This window comes from Myotis yumanensis, unplaced genomic scaffold, assembly GCF_028538775.1.
Source record: "Myotis yumanensis isolate MYYU_CA2020_CCGP unplaced genomic scaffold, mMyoYum1.0.hap1 SCAF_2, whole genome shotgun sequence".
Classification (NCBI taxonomy): Eukaryota; Metazoa; Chordata; class Mammalia; order Chiroptera; family Vespertilionidae; genus Myotis; species Myotis yumanensis.
The window spans coordinates 115,189,056-115,216,327 of record NW_027223753.1 but is presented as its reverse complement, the minus strand read 5'-3'; the positions used below and the strand labels follow the sequence as shown (position 1 = coordinate 115,216,327).

At 40.4% G+C, this 27,272-nt stretch overlaps 2 protein-coding genes across 2 annotated transcripts in view; one reads left to right on the top strand and one right to left on the bottom strand.

Annotated features, from left to right (window-relative positions):
- Positions 1-27,272, bottom strand: part of MED12L (mediator complex subunit 12L) — a 423,390-nt gene that overhangs the window by 46,219 nt on the left and 349,899 nt on the right. The window contains exons 27-38 of the mRNA XM_070405985.1: positions 26,942-27,130; positions 25,879-25,953; positions 25,567-25,757; positions 24,614-24,775; positions 22,358-22,469; positions 19,554-19,643; positions 18,413-18,522; positions 18,090-18,225; positions 17,114-17,275; positions 14,981-15,343; positions 12,843-12,999; positions 9,395-9,603 (exon numbers count right to left, since the gene is read on the bottom strand). Coding sequence (XP_070262086.1) covers positions 9,395-9,603; positions 12,843-12,999; positions 14,981-15,343; positions 17,114-17,275; positions 18,090-18,225; positions 18,413-18,522; positions 19,554-19,643; positions 22,358-22,469; positions 24,614-24,775; positions 25,567-25,757; positions 25,879-25,953; positions 26,942-27,130 — 1,956 coding nt within the window. The remainder of the gene's footprint in view (positions 1-9,394; positions 9,604-12,842; positions 13,000-14,980; positions 15,344-17,113; positions 17,276-18,089; positions 18,226-18,412; positions 18,523-19,553; positions 19,644-22,357; positions 22,470-24,613; positions 24,776-25,566; positions 25,758-25,878; positions 25,954-26,941; positions 27,131-27,272) is intronic.
- Positions 17,537-27,272, top strand: part of P2RY12 (purinergic receptor P2Y12) — a 55,128-nt gene continuing 45,392 nt past the window's right edge. The window contains exon 1 of the mRNA XM_070405979.1: positions 17,537-17,614. The gene's annotated coding sequence lies outside the window, so the exon portion shown is untranslated. The remainder of the gene's footprint in view (positions 17,615-27,272) is intronic.

Sequence of the window (27,272 nt, the reverse complement as noted above, 5' to 3'; positions counted from 1 at the left end):
CAATAAAACTATTTTGCCTAGCTTTATTGAATAAAAATAAAATTATTTTGAAATATGCTCAAATTATACAATTAGGAAAATTATAGAAGGGAAAACTTGACTAGCTAGTGAAGTTATAAAAAATGCCTAAACTCGCAGGTTATTAGGAAATGCAAATTAGAATGTCATAATACAATAACATTTCACCTGCTCTGAATGAGAAAATTAAGGAGGACAGTATCAAGGGTTGGTGAGCACGTGGAGAAAGGTAACACTCATAACAGACAGAAATCAATATCACTTTGGAAACTGAATCAGCATTTCCACTTCAAGTACATACCCTGAAACTCTCCAAACACAGAGAAGAAATGTACAAAAATGTTCACTGTAGCACTATTAACAGTTAGAAATAATTGGCAAAACATAAACAACTCCAACAGGAGAATGGATAAATGTAAGAATTCACAAGGGAATAGCATCCAATCAGAACAAATAAATGAATAAAACTACATGTAACAAAGTTAATGTAATTTAAAATTAGTCAAAATACAAAAGTTGTGAAATAATACACATATAATTATACAAAGTTTCAAGTATGAAAATAATACTATATAATGTTTATGTCAATGAATGCAAAAATATGTACTAAAAGCATAAGAACATTCATAAGAGAAGCACCAAATTCATGATTACCTCTTTACAGGTAAGAACGGAAATGAGAGAAGATAAGGAGCCTTGTCCATATCGGTAATGATTCATTTTTTTAAATAATCTAGAGCAAATATGGCAGAACGTTTTAAATAAAACTAGGTGATAAGTATACCAATGTTTCCTATATTATTTTCTATTCTTATCTGCATGTTTGAAATATACCTCTAGAGAGTGAAGAGAAGGGAAAGAGCAATGGAAGGAAACAGATGTTCCAAGGTGATACCATATCTGTAGGGTAGGAAATCAATTACCTGACAAAAATCTTGGTTAATCATCTTAAACAGGCTTCATCAACCTCAGAGGCATATTTTTAGAAAGTTACAGCTTCACTTTTACCAAGGAGCTAACAAGTCTGGGAGGCTTTGACAAAGCCATTGTCATTTCATTAAGTTACCTAATGCCTTTATTTGGATGCCCAACAATGGCACCTGCTCTACGGGTGATAATTAGTGTTCTAACAAACAACAACTAGCCATAACTGACACACCATTTCTGTCCACTATGAGAAATCTCCCTCTTCAATGTCACAAAAATCCTTCGGACTTATTATCTACTAGAGGCCCAATGCACAAAATTCGTGCAAGAGTAGGCCTTCTTTCCCCCAGCTGCCGGCACTGGCTTCCCTCTGGCACCCGGGACCTGGGCTTCCCTCGCAGCCTCAGGTTTGTCCGGAAGGTTGTCCGGAAGAATGTCCAGTCTAATTAGCATATTATGCTTTTATTATTATAGACTAGGGGCCTGATGCATGAAATTCGTGCAAGAGTAGGCCTTCTTTCCCCCGGCTGCCAGCCCAGCTTCCTTCTGGCACCTGGGACAAAGGCTTCCCTCGCAGCCCCAGCTTCATCTGGAAGGTCATCTGGAAGGACGTCTGGAAGGACGTTCAGTCTAATTAGCATATTATGCTTTTATTATTATAGACTAGAGGTCCGGTGCCCGAATTCGTGCACCAGTAGGGTCCCTCGGCCTGGCCTGTGGGATCGGGCTAAAACCGGCTCTCTGACACCCCCCGAGGGGTCCCGGATTGCGAGAGGGTGCAGGCCAGGCCGAGAGACCCCACCAGTGCACAATCAGGGCCAGGGAGGGGTGCAGGAGGTTGGCCAGCCAGGGAGGGACTGCGGGAGGGCTCCAGGGGCATGTCAGGCCTATCTCACTCAGTCCTAATTGGCCGTACCCTCAGCAGCAAGCTAACTTACTGGTCAGAGCATATACCCCCTAGTGATCAGTGCACAGCAAAGTGACTGGTCGACCAGTTGACTGACTGCCCCCTGGTGGTCAGTGCACGTCATAGCGAGCGTTTGAGTGGCCTTAGCATATCATTAGCATATTACGCTTTGATTGAACGGCCGACGGAACAACCGGACACTTCGCATATTAGGCTTTTATTATATAGGACAGGCTGCAAACCAATTGGTTCCTTCCAAATTTGTCTCCATCAATTTAAGCTAAATACATATATCTTTGGCTGTCTTTCTTTGGAATCTTAAACTGTCTGACATTGATTATTATTCATAAAATGCTTTTATGCATCTAAAGGGACAAATCAAGATAAAGTGATACCATAAACCAAGGCATAAAATTAAGTCCTTTTCCTATGTGAAAATGCCCATTCCCAGAAGTCTGACATGGTGGGGTGGAGAAGGAAGTTCCTATATGAGAAGAAAAATACTGGATATAAAAAGGTGACTGGAAAACAATTTAAGCAGCATTTTGCATTGTTATAACCAATATTCTGTATTTTGTGATAGTTCTCATAGGCTATCTACACTAATAAAAGAGAAACATGGTAATTGGCGTACGACCGCTACCCTTCCCATTGGCTAATCAGCGTATCCTTATGCAAATTAACTGTCAGCCAAGATGGTGGCCGGCAGCCCTGCACTGAAGTGAGCAGGGAGACCTGCTTCCTCCAGGAACTGCAGACTCCAACTTCCCCGCCTCACTTGCCGGCCTCTCAACTGCAACTCTAAGCAACTATTACTATGTTGCAAATAAGAAGCTAAACAAAAGCGGCTTTCAGTCAGCCCCGGACCGCAACATTGTATCCATGTTTTCAGCAGCGAGGCCTCAGAGCTAAAGCTGGCCCAGAATAAAAAAAAAAAAAAGAAAACAAGGAGCGGTTGGAAGCTTTAGTCACTCGCCAGCGGGAAAACAGCCCTCAGCCCCTCAGCCAGCCTGGCCAGGCACCCCAGTGGGGATCCCCACCCTGATCCAGGACACCCTTCAGGGCAAACCAGCCGGCCCCCACCTGTTCACCAGGCCTCTATTCTATATAGTGAAAGGGTAATATGCCTCCCGGCACCGGGATCAGCGGAGCAGCGAGGCTCCCGGCACCGGGATCAGCGGAGCAGCGAGGCTCCCTGCACCGGGATCAGCGTGACAGGGGGCAGCGCCCAAACCTCTTGATCAGCCCTGCTCTGTGCCTGATAGGGGGGAGCTCCCCAATCCCCCGATCGCCCTGCGGCTCTGTGTGTGACAGGGTGCAGCACACCAACCCCCTGATCGGCCCTGCTCTGTGTGTGACAGGGTGAGGCGCCCCAACCCCCCCGCCCCCACGGGCCCTGCTCTGTGTGTGACAGGGTAGAGCTATAACCACTCCATCGGCCCTGCCCCAAGTGTGACAGTGGTGGCGCCCCAACCCCCTGACTGGCCCTGTTCTGTGGGTAATAGAGGGTGGCGCCCCCATCCCCCTCCACGGGCCTTGCTCTGTGTGTGACAGGGTAGAGCCATAACCTCCCCATTGGCCCTGCCCTGAGTGTGACAGGGTGCAGCGCCCCACCCCCCTGATTCGCCCTGCTCTGTGTGTGACGGAGCGGTGCCCCAACCCCCCTATCGGCCCTACTCTGTGAGTGACAGGGGGGAGCTCCTCAACCCCCTGATGGGCCCTGCTCTGTGAGTGACAGGGGGCAGCGCCCCAACCCCCTGATGGGCCCTGCTCTGTGCGTGACAGGGGGGTGGCGGCGCAACCTCCCCATTGACCCTGCTTTGAGTGTAACAGGGGGCGGTGCCCCAACCCCCCAATCAGTCTACCCTGAGCGTGACTGAGGGTGGCATCGCAACCTCCTGATCCGCCCTGCTCTGTGCATGACGGGGCGGCGCCCCAACTCCCCAATTGGCCCTGCTCTGAGCCTGACCAGGGGCTGCACCTAGGGATTGGGCCTGCCCTCTGCCACCCAGGAGCAGGCCTAAGCCAGCAGGTCGTTATCTCCCGAGGGGTCTCAGACTGTGAGAGGGCACAGGCTGGGCTGGGGGACCCCCCTCCCCCCGAGTGCACAAATTTTTGTGCACCGGGCCTCTAGTGTAGAATATAAAACACTGTGGTATTTTTAATACTGAAATTGTAATCAGCCCCACTAAAGTTTGTATCACAGAATTTTAGACGGTTATAACATAAACATTCTGGTCTCAGAAACCAAAAAGCCTACTAGGAAAACTAATCAACATTCCTTTTTATTGTTCTCTTACTGGTGACCACTGAGCACCAATCTCATTAGGGGTAATTAATGTAATTATATAAGTAAAGCCTTTAAAGTGCTTTGATTCTCTTTTAATCCTTAATATATTTAAGAAAGTAAAGATCATTTTTATAAAATAGGAATTTTCTGTGAATAGTAATAAAACAGTGATAGTAACTATGGCAGTTAACATATTTTGAGCACTTACTATGAGCCAGCCATTATTTTAAGGGCTGTTCAATATATTAAATAATTAATTTCACAAGAACCCTATAAAGTAAATATGTGTTAACTCCACTGTATAGGTGAGGCTCTGAGGCACAGAAAGGTGACAATCACTTCACTGAGCCCCATTTTAATAAGGGACAGATAAGGAATGAAGAGTAATCAAGTCAAAACTGTAATTAAGAAGAATGAATATAAGTTTTCTTCCCAAAATGTCTTTATGCATGTTGATATGACTAAAGCTATATGAAAATACACTTGATTATATAACAATCATTATGTCAAATAAATTGATTAAAAATACCTAACAACATCCATGCTATTTGCATCTATTTTCTAGACACTCTCCAAATGTCTCAATACATTCCTGAAGAAATAAAGGGTGGTCTCTAACAGGAAATTCCACGACCAGCTGGAGCTGCTATTCGTTGTCTGCAGCAGAATTCATTACTTTACGATGGTGCTCTGAACATCATTGTGCACCATGTCTAGACTAGATAATTCCTACATACATCAACTTCGCTCCTCAGATGGGAGGAGGCTAAGAGGGACTCCGCAAGTTCTGAGACACATCCAGAAACCAGGAATTTATGTCTTCCCTGTCCCATCTAGGTTTTCAAAACAATCATAGCAGGTCACTGCTGGGAGCAGTTTCGGGGAGCAATGAGATGAGTTTGTAGATAATAATCAGACTGCTAAGGAGTAAGACTACCAGGAAGCTTTCCAGTGGTTCTCAACCTTCTGGCCCTTTAAATACAGTTCCTCATGTTGTGACCCCCAACCATAAAATTATTTTCATTGCTGCTTCATAACTGTAATTTTGCTACTGTTATGAATCGTAATGTAAATATCTGATATGCAGGATGGTCTTAGGCGACCCCTGTGAAAGGGTCATTTGACCCCCAAAGGGGTTGCAACCCACAGGTTGAGAACCGCTGCTTTAGGCCTTGGAAAACAGCTGCTCAAAAACATGAATTTCCTCAATAAACATTTCATAGATTTCTACCCTGTGCTCAGGGTGATACAAAATATTTTAAAACCCAGTACCTGATCTTTTTTTTTTTTCAAATATATTTTATTGATTTTTTACAGAAAGGAAGGGAGAAGGATAGAGAGTTAGAAACATCCATGAGAGAGAAACATCGATCAGCTGTCTCCTGCACACCCCCTACTGGGGATGTGCCCACAACCAAGGTACATGCCCTTGACCGGAATCGAACCTGGCACCTTCAATCCTCAGGCTGACGCTCTATGCACTGAGCCAAACCAGTTAGGGCCCCAGTATCTGATCTTATAAGAAGAGGGTGGGGACCAAGGAAGTCACAGACAACTGGCCTAGAGAACAGTCATATCCAAGGCTTGGGGACACTAGTCAATCTTTAAAAGCATCTGCTGCCCAGCCAGGTGGCTCAGCTGATGTTGTCCCATGCACCAAAAAAATTGCAGGTTCAATCCCTGGTCAGGATGCATGCAAGAGGCAACCCATCGACCTAACCGGTTTGGCTCAGTGGATAGAGCGTCAGCCTGCGGACTCAAGGGTCCCAGGTTCGATTCCGGTCAAGGGCATGAAGGGCATGTACCAGTAGGGGGTGTGCAGGAGGCAGCTGATCGATGTTTCTCTCTCATCGATGTTTCTAACTCTCTATCTCTCTCCTTCCTCTCTGTAAAAAATCAATAAAATATATTTTTTTAAAAAGAGGCAACCCATCAATGTTTCTCTCTCACATCCATGTTTCTCACTCTCTCTCCCCCTTCCCCTTCCTCTTTCATTAAGATCAATAAATATATCCTTGGGTGACACTAAAAAAAAAAAGCATCTTCTATAATTATAAGATCAGTCTTAAAAGTTGAGATAAATGGAAATTCTCCAACACATTTGCTACATTTAAAAAAATGGATTTCTGTACTTAGAAAACTGCTAGGTCAATAAGAAAAATTATATTAATTTCAATTTCCCTATAAGCCCCAAACTAAAAGAAAAACACACCATAAGAGTTCTTATGTAGCTAGAGAGTCACATTATGAGAAGGCATGTAACCTGAGAAAATGTTCTTGCCAAAATTAGTTTCAATATTTCTCTATCATTTCCTCTCATGAAGAACAGAGGTCACTATTTATTAGAAAAATAAATATATCCAAAAAAATTCTGGATTCTAACTGCATCCAGAATCATATAATAAACAATTTATCAATATCCAATATATTCCATATAATTGTTTTTATTCTAGATTTTTAAGGATTAGCACAAGAATTTTTCTGCCACAATAACCACATGACCTATTAGGAGAGACCCTGGCAGGTGCAGGCACTCTCACAGATGCTACAGACACATCTCATTTACTCCATGAAGGACCACTATGTCCGATGACTGTACCATGTGTGCAATTCTCTTCCTTATAAGAATGCTGTTTTGCTCAGTTATCCAGCACTTTAAGAATGGGGATTGAGAAAAAAAGTGTATATGTTTCCGAAAGCCCTTCACAGACTCTAAAGCAAGTTTCAACTGTTAAAAAAGAATACAGGGGAGGAGGGAAGGGAGTATTATACCATCAGTATTATGAGGTTGAGCTTCTACTACTTGAAGAAGGGATTCCTGATTTCTCAAAAGAAAAGAAAGAAAAAAAAAGAAAAAAGAAAAATCCAACAGTGTGACAGAGTTGGTACAATAAAATAAGTTAGAAAAAAAATGAACTCTCAGTTAATTCCTATTAGTACAAGCAGGGTAACTCTAGGTAGTGTGATGGAATTGAGTCAGGCAGTTTTAGTGGTTAGAGGAAAGTGTGGGAGTAATGGGGTCCTCTGGGTACATGCTGGGTCTTAAGCCTGCCTTCTCCAAATATACAAGGATATCTTTTATTACACTCACATTATTCTTTTATTCTTTTAAATTCCTTTTTAAAAATTACTTTAGGGGAAATTGCTTGCCATGGCTTACATGAGGAAAGGTATGTTTACCTAGAAATTGCCCAGTGAGCTTTACTACTTTCGCAATACTAGGAACCACTTAGATAAATTCAAAACTGAATTTAGCAGTAATCATTTGAAAGTGTGTTATTAATAAGGCAAATTATAACTTGTGGTAAAAAGGTAGACATGAAAAACTAAATAAACTTATTGGAAGGCAAATTTTACTTAGGCTTACATTACTTTAAAAGGGAGCTAAATTCATCTTAGTGGGCTGGTTACTCACAGTAAAATTTTAATTTATCTTGGTAAGAAATGAAACAATCATCTCCAACAAAGCTAATATACCACTGAGATTTTTAATGGTTCCAAACACGTTGCTTATTTAAGCAAAATCAAAGCTTTTTAATATTTTAATCAAATCTTCATAATATCTGTGTATGAAGCAGCTTAAGCCCATCTTGCCTGACACCCAGGGAATTTAAATCACTAGAGGTCGGGTACAGACAAGCCTGTAGTGACTGTTGTTTGCATTCTCACACAGTTCAACTAGTTTCCTCTTTCCTGTCTTTATAATACAGGTAAGAAAAGAAAGCTTTTTTAAGAATGCATAACCCTCCCAACCCCAATACCCCATGCAGAAGTGGGTGGAATGCAGTATGGAGATACGTGTAGAAAGTTATGAAAATACAAAAATATTTTTTAAAACATTAGAATTTCTTGCTTTGAAAGTTTTGTGATTTTTCTTAGAGCAGGATACATCTGACGATTGGCTACGTCCTTTGAGGATCACAACAATGCCCAACTCATAGGACTGCCGTGAGATCTAAGAGAACTAATACATTTATAAGTGCTTGGAAGTGTATTGCCAGATAATAAGTGCTCCATCAGTGTTAGCTGCTTCTAACTAGTATTATTACTATCATCACCATCATCAAAATAGTACAATTTCAAGAAAAATTGAACACAAAAAGTATATAGAAACTAGAAAAAGAAGTCACAATCTCCCTTCCCTCTTTTTATTTTATGTATTTGTATAGATTCGTGGTTTTATGAGTCTATACTAAATTCTGTGTTACTTCTGCATTCTAATAATCATGGTCATCTACAAAGTTAAAGATAATGGGTTATAGGGCATAAAAATAGAAATAATATAAATCAAGAATTACTTTAAAGATAAGCATATACTGACAGTTATTTGCAATGCATTATTTCTCTGCTATACTCCTCATTAAGTATGCAATAAAAACAGAATCTGGCCCGGCCGGTGTGGCTCAGTGGTTGAACGTCAACCTATGAACCAGAAGGTCATGGTTCGATTTCCGGTCAGGGCACATGCCTGGGTTTTGGGCTCCATCCCCAGTAGGGGGCTCCAGGAGGCAGCCAATCAACAATTCTCACTCCTTATTGATGTTTCTATCTCTCTCTCTCCTTTCCTCTCTGAAATCAATAAAAATATATATTTTTAAAAAACACAGGATTTGCTCAGGGCATTGTAGGAGAAAACCTAAGAAACATAGGCTTCAGAGACTCAACCTCAAAGTAGTAAATGGAATAATAATACATGAAAGTAGAGCTAAATACCTGAAAGTACAGAATGTGGTGATAATTAAATACTGAATGAGAGCTCAGAGAAGGTCACTTCCAGGATGACAGTCCTGCCGCATCTAAGGGACTAGAAAGTCATCAGTTCTTCTTTGTGTTTTAAGGTATCCTTTAAGTCCGGGGTGGAGAACCTTTTTTTTGCCAAGGGCCATTTGGATATTTATGACATCACTCGGGGGCCATACAAGAGTATCAACTTAAAAATTAGCCTGTTATATTTGGGCAAACATTTAATTAACTCCCCCTAATGCCTTTGCAGGGCCAGACCAAATGATTTTGCTGGCCTTATACAGCCCATAGGCCAGACATTCCCCACCCCTGCTTTAAATGAACCTAAGACATTTCGAGTTCTTATCTGATCAAAGAGAACAGTATTTCTAAGCCTGTGTAAGAAAGAGATACCTGCACTCACCAAGCGCACAGGGTGTGCACGCAGGAAGCACATGTCACACAGGCCTTGCTCACCCTAGCTAGAGAAAACCACGAGGCGCAGAGGATCTCTGCTGGCCTGGACACACCTGCTGGCACGGCCGTGCCTGGGCTTGCCGGAGGAGCCGCTGCTGCTGCTGCAGGAGCTTCATCTGGACCAGCTGCTGCTGCTGCGACGTGATGGCGTGCAACGAGGGCGGTTGCATGAGGGCGCCCGAGCGCCGCTGCAGCATGTTCGACAGGGCTTGCTTGGTGTTGGTGGGGACAAAGGAGCCTGTGGGGTCCAGTCTAGAGCCACCTACAAAGCAACCATAAGGAAGGGCTTTCTATACATTGATGCAGCAGTTCCTACTGATTTGATTAAAATGTAGACACCTCACCTTCTGAGCCTCACTTTATGAAGCAAAATGGAACATAAGGTGCCATCCCACCCTATACAAGAACTGCAGAATTTTCACAGGATAGGGAGGGTGGTGCAGGAGCAATTATAACATTTGAACAGCCTCACGAAGGCCTACCTGAACTGCTAAAGTGACATGCCTGAAACAGTGATCGGCGTACTTTGGGAATCACATGGGTTTTAAATTATGGAAGGCTCCCAGGAACATATTTCTTGCATAAAATGTATTACGTTTGCCAAGTGTCTTAAGCCAGGCCTAGAAACCCTTTTGTAATTTAGATAATTGGAAGCTCATAGTACTTAAGGGAAATGCCTATCTTACAGTAGAGATGCTTAAAAATACTTAAAAAACTGGAAATGCTTGGAAACTTCAAATACCTTGATTCTAAAGGTAAAACACATCTTTTTGAAGGCTAGAAATAAAATAAACAGGAAATACTGATTATAGTGATGCTGAAAAAACCAAAGAAAATCCTTAACATTTTGCAAATGTAATTTGCCAAATGTCTTTAAGAGTTCAAGGGGAAAAAAATTCAACATTGGCTGACTTCAAAGTAGGTGCTAACCCTTCATTCGCCACATGGTCTACATACATTCTTTAATGTACATGAATAAGAAAATGTCTATATAAAGACCTCACAAAGAGCAAGTAATATGATAAAGGCAAAAATTTGAAAGGTGTTCTCTCGAAAAACCCACATTCTTTTATACACTCAGTATCACAATCAGAGATATGATTTAATAAGTAATTCAGCAGCATTTGAAGATTATTTGGGGGAAAAATGGATAGTTGATTTGAGTAACATATGGCAAGGTAACTTTGTGAAGCAAGAATGCGAACTAATATATAAAATGTAATTGACTCATTTTATGGATAAGAGACATACTTTTTAAAGATTAGACTACGGTCTACTTTCTTTTATTTTTCCTAACTTTTCTATGTTATACCTCTGAATCAACTAAAAAAATAAATATAATAAATATGTTTGAAGTCTTGTTACTTTCCTCCCCTTCTCCTATCGAATGTTATTCTAAATTTGATGTTTATTATTCATACACATTTCCTTATAAATTTACTATACTGGCGTGTATACAGGGGAAAAAGAGAGAGATTGGTAGAGGTGTGTGTGTGTGGGTGGACACTGTTTTGCGTTTTAACTATACAGTATATAAATGGAAACATGTTGTACATATTCTTCCTCAATTTCATAGGATTCACATTTTTATGAAATTCTATTATTTCACAGATATAAAACGCTCATAAGTAGCTGTTTACTTCACATATTTATCTTACATGTCATCATATCATCATGCCTAAGACTTACCTAATACCCAAATTCCCCAACTTACAAATACCTTCTATAACACTCTAGGGTGAAAGGGTGTGCGGCTTTACAATATACCGAGCCTTCTATTCATACAGTCCTTGTGCTGGACTCTGTTGTTGACAAAGTTGAAAATGCTACAAAGTTCACAAGGACCTTGGAATTAAAGAGAAAATCAGAGGAGATGGCAATTGTGTATTATTTTCCACATTTACCACGAAGTCTAGCTTGTTCTTTGTAGTCTGCATTTACTCACTCAACAACCTCCTTTGAGAGCCTGCTTACATGCTGCTGTAAGTTCTGGGGACACTATAGTAAACATAACAGAAAAACCCCTGCCCTCACAGAGCTGACCTTCTGGGGCAGGCAGGTAAGTGAACATGTAGCACTTAAGCAAGCGCTGTTGCCATGGAGAAACAGAAAGAGGGGGAGGGGGACAGAGTGTAGGGTGGTCAGTGCAAGCTCACTGAGAAAGTGGGGTCTGACCAAACTCAAAGGAGGCATTGAGCCATGCAGATGTCTGAGGGAGAGCATTCCAAGCACGGGGCCCAGCAGGTGCAACAGCCCTGCCGTGAGAATGTATTCAGGTCATTTACTTAACATGTCTGCTGTGTCAGGTTACCTTCTGAGTGCTACCTTTATAAACATTTACTTTCAATCACCCATCCTATGAAGGTATATATCAGCATATCCATTTTACAAATGATCAAGCTGTAAAATGATCAGGCACAAAGTAATTAGGACTTGGCCAAGATTATACAGCAGAAAGTGATAGAGCGAGACTGTAACTTAGAACTCTAACACCCAGAACAGCTCTCTATGCCACTAATTTATGGGACAAACTGTGGGTTCTCCACTGCTCTAAGCCAAGAATCAGATATCTTCTTCTTCCCTAAACCTCAAAAATGTTACACTCAACTTACAATAAAAAAATTCACTATCCTGTGGAGCACAATAAGTAAAATATGATGTATTAGAAAGATACATCCTAACAAAATGCAGACTGAGATCTCAAAAATAATCTATTTTGCTAGAATAGGCAAACTTTCCTTTAGAAAGAAAATTAAATCCTTTCCTAATTAAGAAATTTTGTATTTGGAAAATCTTCACTCCATATATAAAATCTACCTGAGCTTGAATCAGAGCAATACCCAAATCAGCAACATCCACTCTGGATATGGCAGTTTTCCTTGTTGATCGTATCTAAATCTACTTGCTGAACCAGGTTTCTGAAATCCATGGTATACACAATTTAAAGTTCAAAACATAAGAAAATAATAAAAGACACTGTGCAATACTGTCTAGTCTTTTTAAATGCTGGTAACTATATCTGATAAAAATGTACACAAATTTCATAATATAAAACTTTGATCAACTTTATATCTTACTAGAGGCCCAATGCACAAAATTCGTGCCAGAGTAGACCTTCCTTCCCCCAGCTGCCGGCACCAGCTTCCCTATGGCACCCGGGACCTGGGCTTCATCCAGAAGGTCATCTGGAAGGACATTCGGTCTAATTAGCATAGTACGCTTTTATTATTATAGATAGCTTAAGATTTTCATTAGTGGCTAATTTCCTCCCAGGACTGGATGAAAACTCCAAAATCAGCCCACAAACTCATAACTGAAACCTTATTTTAGAAGAAGAAGTAACACATTGAATGGAGAGAATTCTATAAATGTCAGCTGAGCACTCGGCTCTTGAAACTTCCAAGTTTTAAGGAGGTTTCAGGTTAAAAGCAAGGAAAACCCCAAGTGAGAACTCCAAGCCACTTGTCATCTCGAGGATCCGACTCTGCTCTTTTCACGTACCTGGAGTAAGAGATGGGCTCTGCAGGAAAAAGCCAGGCTGCTGGGGCTGCCCCATGAGGTTGTAGCCCCACAAGGCAGACTGTGGGTGGTGCATCATCTGGGAGGAGATGGGTGAGTAATTAGGAGGCACTCGGTATATGTTGCTCTGTGAATACTCCTTCAACATAAAGTTAAAACAAAAAGTTACTTAACTCCACACACCACATAGGAAATGAATGCAAATTCTTCCTATCACATTATTTGAGATAACTCCTCTCCCAGTAGATAAGGCCATTTTATAATGGGAGAGATGGAAGGCAGAATCTCAATATATTCTCTGCAAAACACTCACTTTTCGTTAATTTAAAAAGAACCTGGCTACAGTGAAGGGAGATAGAAAAAAATATCTTTTCTAAACTTCATTTTAAAATACTAAAAACACATTTAAAATATTGATATTGACTGCCAACCACAGCTGAAAGGGCGTCTTTGTAATTGCAAAGTCTCCCAAAGGCCTTGCTGAGGCCTGGGGTGAAGCTCAGATTTCTGCCACAGGCCCTCAATACTTCAGAGCCAGGCCCGGCTCGGACAGGATCTTTTCCCCAGTTTTCAGGCCAGTATTCTGCAAGAGCAGACTCCACCGCCATCCTGCAAACACAACCACTTCCACTCCCACCTCCCACCCCCCAATCTCCCAACAGGGCTTCCTCTTCCTCACAGCAGCCAAAAGGCTCTAAGGGTCACAGGTCTAGGCTAGCTCTAAAGGACAAAGGGAAAATAAAATTTCAGAAAAGTACAGCCTGCACTTCATCCCATCGGGAAGAAGCAGCCTCAGGAGTAGTGTGGGAGGCGAAGAAATGACCAAGACTCACTTGGGGAATGAGATAAGTTTTAGGTCTTTTGCAGCTAAAAAGAACAGAAATCCATCCCCGTGGCTGGACAGGCTGGGAAACCCAGATTTCAGGGGATGGCAATCTGGACCTTATTAAGTACCCCTTTCAAGACAAAGGAATACTGGCAGGAAGACTGTATGAAAGATGATACTGACACTCAAGTGACATCCAAAAGTGATAGTGATCATTTCTAGAATAATAATCACCAAACTATCCAATTGACAAAGACATGTTTTGGCTTTGACATAGGTAAACAATAACATAAAATAATCATGGTGTCTAAACACTACATTGTGAATATTTTTTCCACTGCACAGTAAGAACACCTTTGAATTTCATAGGAAAATAATCTCAAATTGTCTCTCAAGTATTTTTCAGTTAAATGGAAAGATATTTTATATATTAATTCTGTAAGTTCTATAAAATTATTTTAAATTACCATCTCATAGATTTCTATTGTTTTTAAGAAAATGTTGCTACAGATAGGGAAGTCTAGTAGGCAAACAAGAAGTGAAACTACATCATGTTTATGTTATCTTTTATAAAGTCTGGAAATATGATAGAGAAGTAGAATACACAGGTGAGGAAGGTGAAGTGGTGAATATGAAATCTCACGAACATCCTATTCAATATATTAGATGGAGATTTATCTAGGGAAGACCAAATAGAGTGTTTTTATTTTATTTTAATATACTATGGCTATCAATTGCCGAAAATACAATAACTATGTTAAACACAGCTTATAATAAAAATACGTGAGAGGATGAGATTTTATAGGTCTGAAAAATTCAAGTTTCAAATCTGAGAAATCATGAGGCACTGAAATATTAAATACTATAGGCCCGGTGCACGAAATTCGTGCACAGGTAGGGTCCCCAGGCCTGGCTGGCAATCAGGGCCGATCGGGGTCTTCCAGCTGCCGGCGGGGCCTTCCTTCGTTCCACATCGCCCCCTAGTGGTCAGCACATGTCATAGCGAGCGGTTGAACTCCCAGTAGGTTGAACTCCCGAGGGGACAATTTGCATATTAGTGTTTTATTATATAGGATGATTCACAATGGAAGCTTAAAATTAAACAGTTATAAAAAGTAGAGGAAGAAAAATCAAAAGCTATGATCCTAATTCTATTCATTATGTGCCTCAGGATAATTCTTACCAAAAAAAAAAAGGTTTTTACTGCTTTTAGCAGTGCTTCTAGGGCTATAAGTTGGACACTAAATCTACTGGATGCTCTTGCGTATAAGTTCCCTCTACTTCCTGCACTTACATCAACTCTTGAGCTTGATTTTGTCTTGCGCTTCCTTCCCTTTGTTTTCTTCTCTTCATCAGTTGTGGTTTTTCCCTGATCTGACAGCTCAGCTGATTTCCTCTCTGGTTCCTGAGAAATGGGAGACGTGGGCTCTTCCTCTTCCTCCTCAGGAGGCAGGGGCAGCGGCTCGAGGTAGTAACTTCGGGGCTTGGGCATAGGGTGTGTGTGGTACAAAAGGAGGTGGTGCTGCTCCTCATACTTGATCACCTTCCGGTCTATTCGGACTGTCCCGAACCAGGCCCAGGACAGAGGAGCTGGGTTCTTCTGACCCTCAAACAAATCCCAGGGGGACACCTTCTGCTTCGTAGAGACCTGGAGACCCTGTGGCAAAATAACACTCTATGACCACACCCTCAGACCTTTTTCTGATTAGGGTCAGGCTTGCTTAGGACATGGATTCAGAGAACATTTTGGCTGGTGTGGGCCTTCGCAAGAACTTAGCATAGAGCAGACAGGCTAACTAATCAGTCCAGGGTCACACAGATCACCGGTGGGGCTGGCTAGACTCCACAGTTCTATGGTTCTCTCTACCACTGAGCTCCATAGATACAGTTTATTGTACAATGGCATTTTTTTCATGTAGTTTTCTTTTGTTAGCAAAAAAATAATTTCTAAGAAATGCTATAAAGTTGATCTTACTATACTAAATTATAATCAGTTATAAATCTTTGGAATCCATTTATTGTTTTTAGGATAAGAAACATTCAACCTCTAATTGGGCTCAAATGAACTTTAATCCAAACATGAGTGGACTTAATATGGGCACCTTTCATGTACTTAATAAGCCATAGTTAAGTCATTTTATTACAGAATTAACTTTACCAACATGTAGAAATAAACTCCTTCAATTCAAGCTCATCTCTATGGAGTTCAGAGGAGAAAATGTTATTTTGTTTCTGAAAATAAGAAGTTTATTTTTAACATTAATTGGTAATGTCCCTTGGTACTTTCCCTGGCATAGCAATTTGAAAATACTTTTCTTCAGTATGAACCCCAAAATAATTACTCGGCCATTCCATAACTATGCCCTCTTACCTACACACTCTTCCATGAACAGCTTTATCCAGAACCAAGGCTCGGTACCATCTGCACACTGACTGCTTCCTAATATGTCTTGAGATTAGACTTCTCTCCTGGGTGCCAAGACCACATCTCCAAATGGCTTATACATGTCTCACCATTAGAGAGCCCACCAGCACTACAAACTCAACTTGCCCATGATTCTAGCTCTTTCTCTCCACAATGCACCAATGTGGTAAGCACCTAAAGTACTCCGAGTTACTGCTGCATTGCAGTTCAATGAGCCACCTTTTTTGTGTCTTTGTATAAATTCTCCCTTTTGCCTGTACTACATTTTCCCCTACCTCCCAGCTAACTCTTAATCCTTCAAAATGATTCATGTCGATTTTCCTGGGGATGCTGCTCCAACTATTTACTTGCCATCTGAGTGTGATGGCTCCTTCTCAGGGTCCCTAACTCTGTGCAGCATGACACACAAACCTCACCATACTCTGTCTATCTACTACTAAGAGGGCAGGCGCTCTGTCTTCCATCTCTGTGATTTTGGAAATCTGTGGTTGTTCACGTTCACTGAAAGAATCATGGACCACTCTTCTTGTATTATAAGAACACCCTGCTTAATATCTTATATGAAATCAAGTGTTCATTAAATATTGTTTAATTGATATGAAAATAAAGTACCATCACTTTAAACATTTTTACTCAAAATAGTTTTACTACATAAAGACTTTTAGCAACAAAAATTCTTATCTAAACGTATTGTTTCCAATTCAGAAGTAAAATTACAGCTGATCTTTTGTTTTTGTTTTTTACACTAATCTTTTTAGTTTTCTATTGTTGAATTTAGGAAATTCACTTAATTTCAAGTACAATTTTAAGTAAAGATCTTGAAATATTTAACTTTTATTATAATGCCAATAACCACTAAATGATAAAAATATGCATTTAAAAAACAGGAAACTGTAAAATTAAAATGCTTTATATGCTTTACAGGAAGACAAAAAGTTGTATTTTGTTTTTGTGAGATTAGCACACAGTTATACACACGAGAAGCAAACACGTTACTCTTGCCTGTTTTTTATCTATAGAGTCGAACCCAGCAATTTTGTTTCCCTTTGTGTCGATCAAGGAACCCATAGGCTCACAAGTGATGACATCACAGGTCTGTTTTGGCAAAGGCAGCAGCTGTTGAACTTTATCAATACTTTCTGACCGCTTGTCTCCTAGCTCTTTCTAAAAAAAAAAAATAAGAGAGAGAGAAAAAGAGAAGTGGAACAGAAATTACAATGAAGGCAAAAGTTGGCCAGAAGGAAGTTCCCTTATGAAACATTTCCATTATATAGCTGAAATGTTCTTTCACTTGAAACATGGTCTACGTTGCAACTCTCAATTAGAGTGGTGAGTATGTTTCATTTCTTCATTTTAGGTAGAAAATAGAACACATAAAAAGGCACGCTTGTTACACAACAAACATCACAATGCTGAAATGACAAAATCTAGGACAGCAACTGTAACGAGAAGGCAGGAGCTGCAGCACGGAACACGTTCTCGAATGCAGGGCCACAGCACAAGGTAACCATTGGTTATTTTACTGTAAGGTCATCAGATATATTGATTTTTTTCTCTTATGCAGTTTACTTATAGTTTATTTCAAAACTGTGCTAGTGGTTAGTAAAATGAATTGGATTTAGATATATCAGTACAAGTGATTATTTTCAACTGCATGTTCCAGTCCAAGCACAAATGTATCTTAAATCTGATGCTGGTACTCTGATTAGATATTTGGTAATGCATTTCTAAAGTTCATTAAAAAATTAAACATGCTTTATGAATATAAATTTCTTTAAAAGACAAACTTTCAAACTATATGCTTACTACTTTGGGGTTCTAGTGAGCTAAGGTAAAGCAAATAGCAAAATAATCACATTAAATTAATTTGAGTGCAACAAATAACATTTAATTTAACGAGGAGTAAAATTAGATAAAATGTACTAAATAACAAACCCACAAGCCATTTGAGTTCATAATAAGCAGGTCACAAACTTGCCTTCAGTTTCTTTACTAAATTCATGTATGCACGTCTGTTCTCTTCAGATCCCCCTGGCAATGCGTTGGACAGATCAGAGGCTAGTGTTCCATTGATTAAAACACCCAGCATGTCAAGAACTGTTGTGAATAATTCACTAAGAGGGGACAGAAAAGAATTATTTTCACCTCAGAGCAAAACCAAGATAATCTTAACTGAGAATTTTTATTTAAGGCATAGAATGTACCTAAGAAAATAAGATGCGACAGAAATTAACATCAGTATATCAAAGCCTCTGCCATGTACACGCGCAGCAAAGTAAAGGTAAAATGATAAGTACATACTTGTTAGTGTGCATGTCAACGGTTCCAGAAGTAATGATCTGAAGGAGGAGGAGGGCCCAGTCTGTGGTCCATTGGGTGCTCCTCTGCACTGTGTCAAACATTCCTCCCACCTAGTACATAAAAAAATACAATAAAAAAATCTGCATTGTGTTAAAGAGAAAAATATACTTTAGCCAAATTTTGATTAAAGAAAATCCTCAAAAAAAAAAAAAAAAAGAGAGAGAGAGAGAGAGAGAAGAGAAGAGCACCTGAGTGTGGGCACATCATCAATAGGAATTACAGCTGACCCTTGACAGCTGATCCTTGAAAATGCAGAGGCTTAGGGACAATGACCTTCCTCTTAGTAGAAAATCTACATATAACTACTCCTACTACTATGTCAGTATAATTAGCTTTCTTTTATTCCTAAACGTTCAGGATACCCTCTTTTATGGTGTGATTTTAGTCGAATTACATCTAAATAGGTCAAAACCACATAATCCAATTATCTACAACTTTGTGCTGTCAATTACTATTGAATCTAAGCCTGTTGTCATAATAGCACTCAGAATTATCCAGTAACACAGAAGTAATGATGAGCAGGAGGCATGGCCCCCAGGTCTACTCTTTCACGTGTGGAAATTCAGTTGAAATCAATAATCAGTGAATATCCCTAGAGTGCCCTTCAGCTGGCTTGTCCAGTGGGAAAGAAAAATTCAAAGGAATGTTCAATGTGTGAGAATTTTAAATTTCTGAAAAACAAAACCTTCCATGTAGAATTTGTTTTTATGATCAATTTGATAATTTTGACTTAAATGTCATTTTAATATGGTTTTTAAATAAGCATAGTCAAAACTAACTTCCATCTCAGAATACTGGTCCTCTAAGTCCTCCTCTGAGCTCACACCCAAAAGGAGAGATTCCTGGGGTGGGGCTGCAGAAGGCAAACCGGAGCCTAAAATACCTACCTACTGCTGTCCGGAAGTTAGGCCAGACAGGAAGAACAGCAGCCAGGAAAACAGGAAGGTTAGAGGGACAGGGAAGTAGCCACAGAGAGCAAACAGCAGAGGCCTCACCTTGCAATGAAGACTTGTGACGACAGTGGAAGTGGGAGGCTATGTAAGATAAGTTTAACGCAGGCAAAAGACTGGAAATGTCTTACCAAATTCAGGCGGAGCTGCAATGCTTCGTGCATCATCTGCCGTGCTTTTATGTCATGCTGGTATCGCTCTTCTCTCCAATTACTTAAGATCTAAACCAGACAATACATTAAAAAAAAAATCCAGAACTGGTTTCCCCTGTTAAAATTAAATTTTTCATATTTTAAGTTAAATTGAGCTTTTACTGATGGTCAAAAATAACTTCTTGGTTTAACAAATTAAATAAAACTTTCCTCCCCTTCCACTAAGCAGACAGAAATCTGGCTATTTCTTTGTCATTACCTTTCCAGATGGGAGAAGAAAAATCTTTTCTAATTACTTACCCAGCAGTCTTAGAAAACGTTTTTAGGGGACCATCAAGTTAAACATTAACAAACATAAAGATCAGTTTTTAAATACAGTTGACCCTGAACATCATGGGTTTGAACTGTGCGGGTCCACTTACACATGGATTTTTCAGTGAATATAGAGGCAGCCGCTCTATAAATATGGGTTTCACATCTGAGAAACAGTATTTTTTTTATCTGAGGTTGGATATTTGCAGATTGTTCTTCACCATAAGGGACTGGAGCATTCTCAGGTTTTGGTTTCTGAATACCAGGAGGATGACTGGAGTTTTGGGCAAGCAAAAGTTATATAAATTTTTTATTGTCTTGGGGTCGGTGCCCTTAAATACCATGCAACTCAAGGGTCAACTATACATCATTACATCATTTCATTTGTCTTATAAAGATAAGTATTAGGCAGATAAAATTACATTTTATATCAGCTCTGGGTTATATTTCTAGGGACACGCTGTGAACCCTAGCAAATGTACTAGTATTATTTTAGTGTTCTTTTGAAGTGGAATCTTGTCATTTTATAGACTTGTCTTCCTTGATACAGATAATACATACTATTTTGAAAAAATGTGACAATTTCGATATTAGTCAAGTGGCATATCCACTTGTAAAGTGCTTCTTCCCTGATTCAGACTAATGCTGGGAAAGGAAAGTGTTCTTAGGAAGGGCAAACTGCACGTGGGCAACACCCCAGGATCAGATGTCAGGAGCAAAAACAAATGCATACCATCCCTCCCGCCCCCGCAAAAAAAATCTCATACTGCCATGCTCTGAAATATGTGTTAACTAATAAGAACCATCTTAAAATAGTTGAAATGAGTCACATGCAGAAGTAAGCCCAGCAGATGACCTGTAAGTATCCTGCAGGGTAAGAGGAGAACACTTTCCACAGCTCATCAACAGAAATGGACTTCTCCCAGGCGAGATAAGGGTGCAAGGCAGGTAACAAAACACGCAAGCTGCCATGGAGCTTACATTCAAGGGGCAGGATCTTACCTAATAATAGACAAACATGTAAATTGACCGTCCCTCTGCCATGCTCACCAGCCAATCAGGAGAGTATGCAAATTATCACAACAAAGATGGCGGTTAATTTGCATACATAGGCACAAAGCAGCGGAGCAAAGACGGAAGACTACGGGCCGAGGGAAGGCCTGGGTCCCGGGTGCCGGAGGAAAACCGGTGCCGGCAGCCAGGGGAAGGGAAGGCCTATTGCACGAATCTCTTCATGCAACGGGCCTCTAGTGAATAATAAAAAATCAGGTGTAACAAGTGGTATGGACTTGGGCCAGGGGATAGAGAATGACCGCCGTTCTATTTTTAGAGAGTGATCAGGGAGAGCCTCCTGAAGGAGGTGACCTGTGAGCAGAGACCTGATGAAGTGAGGGAGAAAACCATGTGCACATCTGAGAGGAAAGCCTTCCAGGTGAAGGGAGAAAAGATGCAAAGGTGCTGCAAGGACAGTTTGTTCGAGGACCAGCAGTGTGGCCCCTGTGAAAAGAATGGAGTGAGCTAGGCCATGGCTGGTAGGAAAAAAGGTAGAATGAGAGCAAGTGCCAAATCACAAAGGCCTTATAAGCCCAGGCTTTGAATCTTTATTCTAAGTGTAGCAAGAATGATTGCAGCATTTTGGGCACCAAAGAAATGTGATTCACATTTAAAAAGGATTATTCTGGTGACTGTGTAGAGGATAGATTTCTCATATCCGAAAGGTAGAAGACAATGGGAGAACCAAGTAAGTGTCCTTGTTCATGTTCATCTAGTACCATTCAAGGAAAAGACATGATGTCAGAACCACAGCACCACAGGAGGGCTCCATTAGGCTCTGCAGCAGGATAAAACATCCCACATGACCCACCCAACCACACTGCTCAGTTCCACAATCTCCAGTTTCTAATGTGGTCACTAGTTTCCTTGTGGTACAGACAATGCAAGTGCCAGGGGAACTGTAGTTGCTGGAAAGACAAAGTCCATATTCTTTATCAGTGAACCAAAATGACTTCTGATTTATAAATGAGTATCTTGTGTACTTGACTGGCATCATCCTGGCTCTGGCAGTAAAATGAAATTGAGTTTCTGCACCTACAAGGCTCAAGATGAGACCCTGCCTGATAGGTGGAAGACCCCTTAGGTCTCAGATCTCTATTTCTGTCTTCCTGCCATGCCAACTGCAACAGGGACTTGTCCAGGACCCCTCCCCTGAGGCAGGATCAGGAGACAACAGACATGTCCAAGTTATGTGAAATATGCAAATGTTACTTTTATAGTCTGTGGACATTAATATAAAATTGTTAATCTTGTGGTGACTAGAATGTCAGGTAGGAGAATAGAGCGTGAATTATGCTGACCTACATCTAATCAAATCACGGTGTGTCCTTATTGGTTTAATCTCAGCATTTGAAAAGAAAACAAATTAATGCCATTAGAAAAAAGCTTGCCTGGCTTCATACTCTACTCTACTTTACCTGATTAACTTGATTCTGGAGAGACATGAGGAGGCCTTCTCGTTGTTCATCTTGTCCCTTAAGGCACGTAAGGACCAGTGAGAGGAATGGTTGTTGGCTCAAAAGAGACATACTACAAAGCAAATCATAACAGCAGATCTAGTTAGAAAGAATGGATTATTTCCTTGCAACACTGACTTCTTGCCCTCGGGTTTTGGCTCACTATTTTACTAATAGTTAGTAAAAAATGGAGAGTTAAGTCATATCTCTACTGATTATATTAAAAGCCACAGGAATGCTTCTAAATAATTTAATATTGAAGGCATTCCCCAAACTAGCATAAATTCATACTGCAACTGAATGTGTAAGGGCAGAGAAGGAAGAAGAGAATTTGTATTTCACATCAGTAAGTTGCATTTTATAATACACATCAGAAGGAATATCACCTTATACACAGAATAAAATTTAAAATGTAAACTTCCTCTCACACAAAACTCTTATTTTAGGGTCCAGCCCTATCCAATTGCTGTGCTTATTTTATTTTTCAGCACATTCCTTGAGAACAAACAGTGGGGTATTTACTGGTAGAGCTAAGATCAGAACCTGGTTCAAGGACCCAGTATCACACAGTAAATATCTTGCAAAATACCAGAGTGCTTGCTCGTGACCTGAGGAGCACAGCCCCTCCACCCCCACAATGTAGTCTTCCAAGGGGTTTTAAGACATTTGGGCCCAGCCAGTGTGGCTCAACGGTGGAGCCTCAACCTAGGAACCAAGAGGTCACAGTTCGATTCCCAGTCAGGGCACATGCCTGGGTTGTGGGCTCAATCCCCAGTGCGGGGCATGCAGGAGGCAGCCAATCAATGATTCTCTCATCATTGATGTTTCTATCTCTCTCTCCCTCTCCCTTCCTCTCTGAAATAAAAATATTTTTTAAAAAAGACATTTGGTAAAAATTCTATTAAGATTCATTCAATTATTAGAGAACAACTAACTAGTCATACTGATAAACTAATTGCTACACTGGAAAGAAAAATTTCTTCAAATGAGATTGAGGCCAAAAGATTTCAACCTGCTTCATTTTACATAAGCAGACTGAGAGAGACTGACTTGGGAAGGGCCATTTTGAAACTTTGTAAGAGCCTCTAGAACTCTCTGTGGTAGGCGGGGCGATGTACATACAATCACCCATTAGCTAACAAACTTTGAGAACTAAGTTGAGTCATCTGGTTGGTTAATTAATGCTAGCAAACATAACAAAACAATCAGATAACAAACAAAATATGAGCGAAGTTAGGTCTCTACCAAATGTTCTTCAGTTAAGAATGCAGGATCAGAAACCAGACCACCTGGTGTAAACCCAGCTTCCTAACTCCTTAGCTGTGTTCTCAAAAACTTTACTTAACCTTTCAGTGCATTAGTTTTTTTCATCTGTAAACAGTGTATAGAGAGCTAAGATCAGCACCTGGTTCATGAATGCTGTGAGATTTTAAAAGTTTGAGTATATATGAAATAAATTTTATATAGGGGCTGGCATTTGTAAGAGCTCAATAAATGACCGCTACCAAAATATTATTAATTAGAAGAAAATAATATTTCAAAATTTTTTTTATTTCCCCCCATTAGCATTTATCCCCCTGTATCCTCTTTCACTTCCACCCCCCACTCTCCCCCCCACAATCAAACAGAATAAATTATCATTATTTCCCCCTTATCCTTTGGTGCTAAATTCACCATGTTTTCACATTCGAGAGTGGTTTTAGACTTCTTCAGTAACACAGTCAGTTTTCAAATAGAATTATTTGAAATCTTTTCAGGGCATAAAATAAATTAACATTAAACTTCATCGTTTGTAAGTTTTAATATCTAATCTAGAACAAGAACCTTAAATGCTAAAAATATTAGCAACTATTTCAGGGTCCAACAAGACAGAACTAGAAATATTTCTATGTATTTTAAACACAAAGACCTAAGTAATAAAATAAAAAGAAAGAAAAGTGATTAAAAGGAGAAAACAGGGACCAGGTGGCAATCCAGGTCTGATTCAGGATGCAGTGGGCTAAGAAGTCAGGATTTTCATAGCAGCAAGGATCGGGGTGCATAGGCGGAACTGAGAACGTTTAACTTCTTAGGAACAGCGCCTCACCTAACAAAACATTTTCAATTTCATTTAATAACAAAGTTTCAGTGGACTTGGAGGGCAGTGAACATTATGTTTGCAGAATGCTGCATTTCTTTCTTTCAAATCAGACATAGAGACACAACTTGCAGGCATACCTTTTCTGTTTTTGTCTGTCTCTTTCCTTTTTTGAAGAAGAACCCAAGTGCTGTCCCTTCTCCAGCTCCTCCCCAGCAGCTTTCAGTACTCTTCCTTGCACAGAGGTTGGCAGCCTGGCAATGAGCGGGGCCACCAGCCACACACCCCTGCGTTCAGAGGAGCTAAAATCAGAAACAGGCGTTATGCCCAATGAGGCACCTTTTTCTCAGAGTTATGGCAGAAATTCCCATGTAAAAATTTTATACACAAGATACACTGATTATTCAGAAATTTCTCTTTCATTTCTATGCTATCGCACAGTAAATATTTTGCCAAATACCAGATATTTGCACACACTTTTCCACTCGTGCTTATAGAGGGCAATAAAAGACACGGTTCTGGGAGTATAACTAAAAGTTTGTTTAAAAATCTACAAACATACTTTTCTATTATTGTGGCTCTCTGATTAGTAACAGTCCTTTTGTCCAACACTTTTTTGTCCTGGTTAAGATATGAAATGTTCTGGTTACATTTAAGCACACTGATAGCCTGTTTTTAAAGTTTTAGAATTCACTAGTTATACTTTACACCAAAATGATGAAATACAGCTAATCTGCCTTTCATGATTATAGTTTATGCAAAAATGCTCATTTTTAAAGAAGGCAGAAAAAGTGTTTCCTATGTAACAAATACCACGGAACAGTGAACACTAAAGAAATTAATGCACCCTGAATGTCACCTGTGGTTCCCAGGAGTCTGGGCCCGATTAACCTAGTATTTAGACCACTAAGATATCATGCAGCCTGTAGCATTGCCCTTTAACTTATTATTAAATAATGATAACTGACACAAGTTATTACTTTCTTCATATTCCTGCAGCTTTATGAAAAAATATTGGATTATGCAAATAAAACACAGTTACATGTGAAAAAATAACAAGAGACTACTAGTAATAAAGCCACAGAAAAAACACCTTAGAAATGTCTTTATTCCATTCTGCCTTGTGCTTCCTGCATCGGAGCTTCCGATCCCGTTCGGGTTGAAGAGCCCCGTACCGGAATTGGAAGAGTTGATGCTCATGTCAGCAGACTGCTGGAACACCTCTATGGTCGCCTTAGCAATATTGTCCAGTAAGTTGTTCATTTCAGCCACCGAACCAGAGCCCTAGTGCCAGACACAAGAAAACTAGCACACATACATTTTACTTTAACGTCAAATGTCAATGTCAACATGCTTTGCTTTTCATACAATTTTATATATATGCATGCTCTTCAGATATACTCACTGGGTCCTTCAAGCACTGCTTAATCATTAACTGAAGTTCTAGCCAGGACTGCCTCAGTGTCCACTGCTCAAGGTTCTGGGGGAAACGGAAATAACTAAGATATTAAGGACATTACGCATGTCTTAAAACACAGGAATTACTGGCAGTTTCCCTATTTCAAGAAAGACTAGAATAGTCACACACAAGAAAGGATCTACAGGCACCACTGCTTTTCAAAAGTTCGTGTTAAATGCCCAGCCAGCGTGGCTCAGTGGTTGAGCATTGACCTATGAACCAGGAGGTCACAGTTCGATTCCCAGTCAGGGCACATGTCCGGGTCTTGGGCTGGATGCCTAGTAGGGGGCATGCAGGAGGCAGTCGATCAATAATTCTCTCTCATCATTGATATTTCTATCTCTCTCTCCCTCCTCTTCCTTCCTCTCTGAAATCAATAAAAATAAAAAAGTTTGTGTTAAGTACTTCACTTTTTCTTTTTAAATATTTTTATTGATTTTTAACGAGAGAGGAAGGACAAGAGAAAAACAACTATGTGAGAGCAGAACATCAGTCTGCTGCCTCGTGCACACTCTTTCCCTCTCCACCGGGGATCAAGCCGTAACCTGGCCATGTGCCCTGACTGGGAATCGAACTTTCAGTGCACAGACGATGCTCAACCAACTGAACCACACAGGGGAGGGCAAGCACTTCACTTTAAGGAAAGACCTACATTAGCCTGTTTTCACCAACAGAATGAAATCGGAGAGTGCGAAAACAGTGCTGTGCTTGCTGTGCAGTAAGCTGTGATGGAGGCAGTGGGCACCCAGCAGCGAGGGTAGCCCAGGCACCAAACCCCTTCCCTGGGAACCACACACAGCCTCTCAGCATCCAGCCACCATGGTTTTTAAACCACACCTGTGAGCATCTGGCTTTATCTCGACTTATTTTGCACATTTGTTAGCAAGATGTGTCTTAAGGCATAAGAAAAGCCTAAGAGAGCCGGTGGGAATGCTACTGTCATTTTTGTTATAATTACAAAGAATGTGTCAAATCACAGAAACATAATCTTTAAATTACTGACACTCACCTGAAGAATGCGTTTAATGTGCTGTCTTTGCAGGTTGTCCCCCTCAGTACATTCTTTAATGCCGTGAGGGTAACAGATGAGCTGCAGTAGTTTCTGTGCTTGCATATTTGAAAGCACAGGGTCCAATATTAGTTCTTTGTCTGTGCACAATCTTTCAGGTTCTTTTAAGCAATGTTCTCCTACCCATTCCTAAAAATCATACAGCAGTTAGATTGGTAGGCATGGGCTTTCTACATGCCTATGTAATATGTACTAAGTTCATGGCACATAATGGAATATAAAGCAGACAGGAATCTTCCAATTAACAAAATATTACACACACAAAATGGTG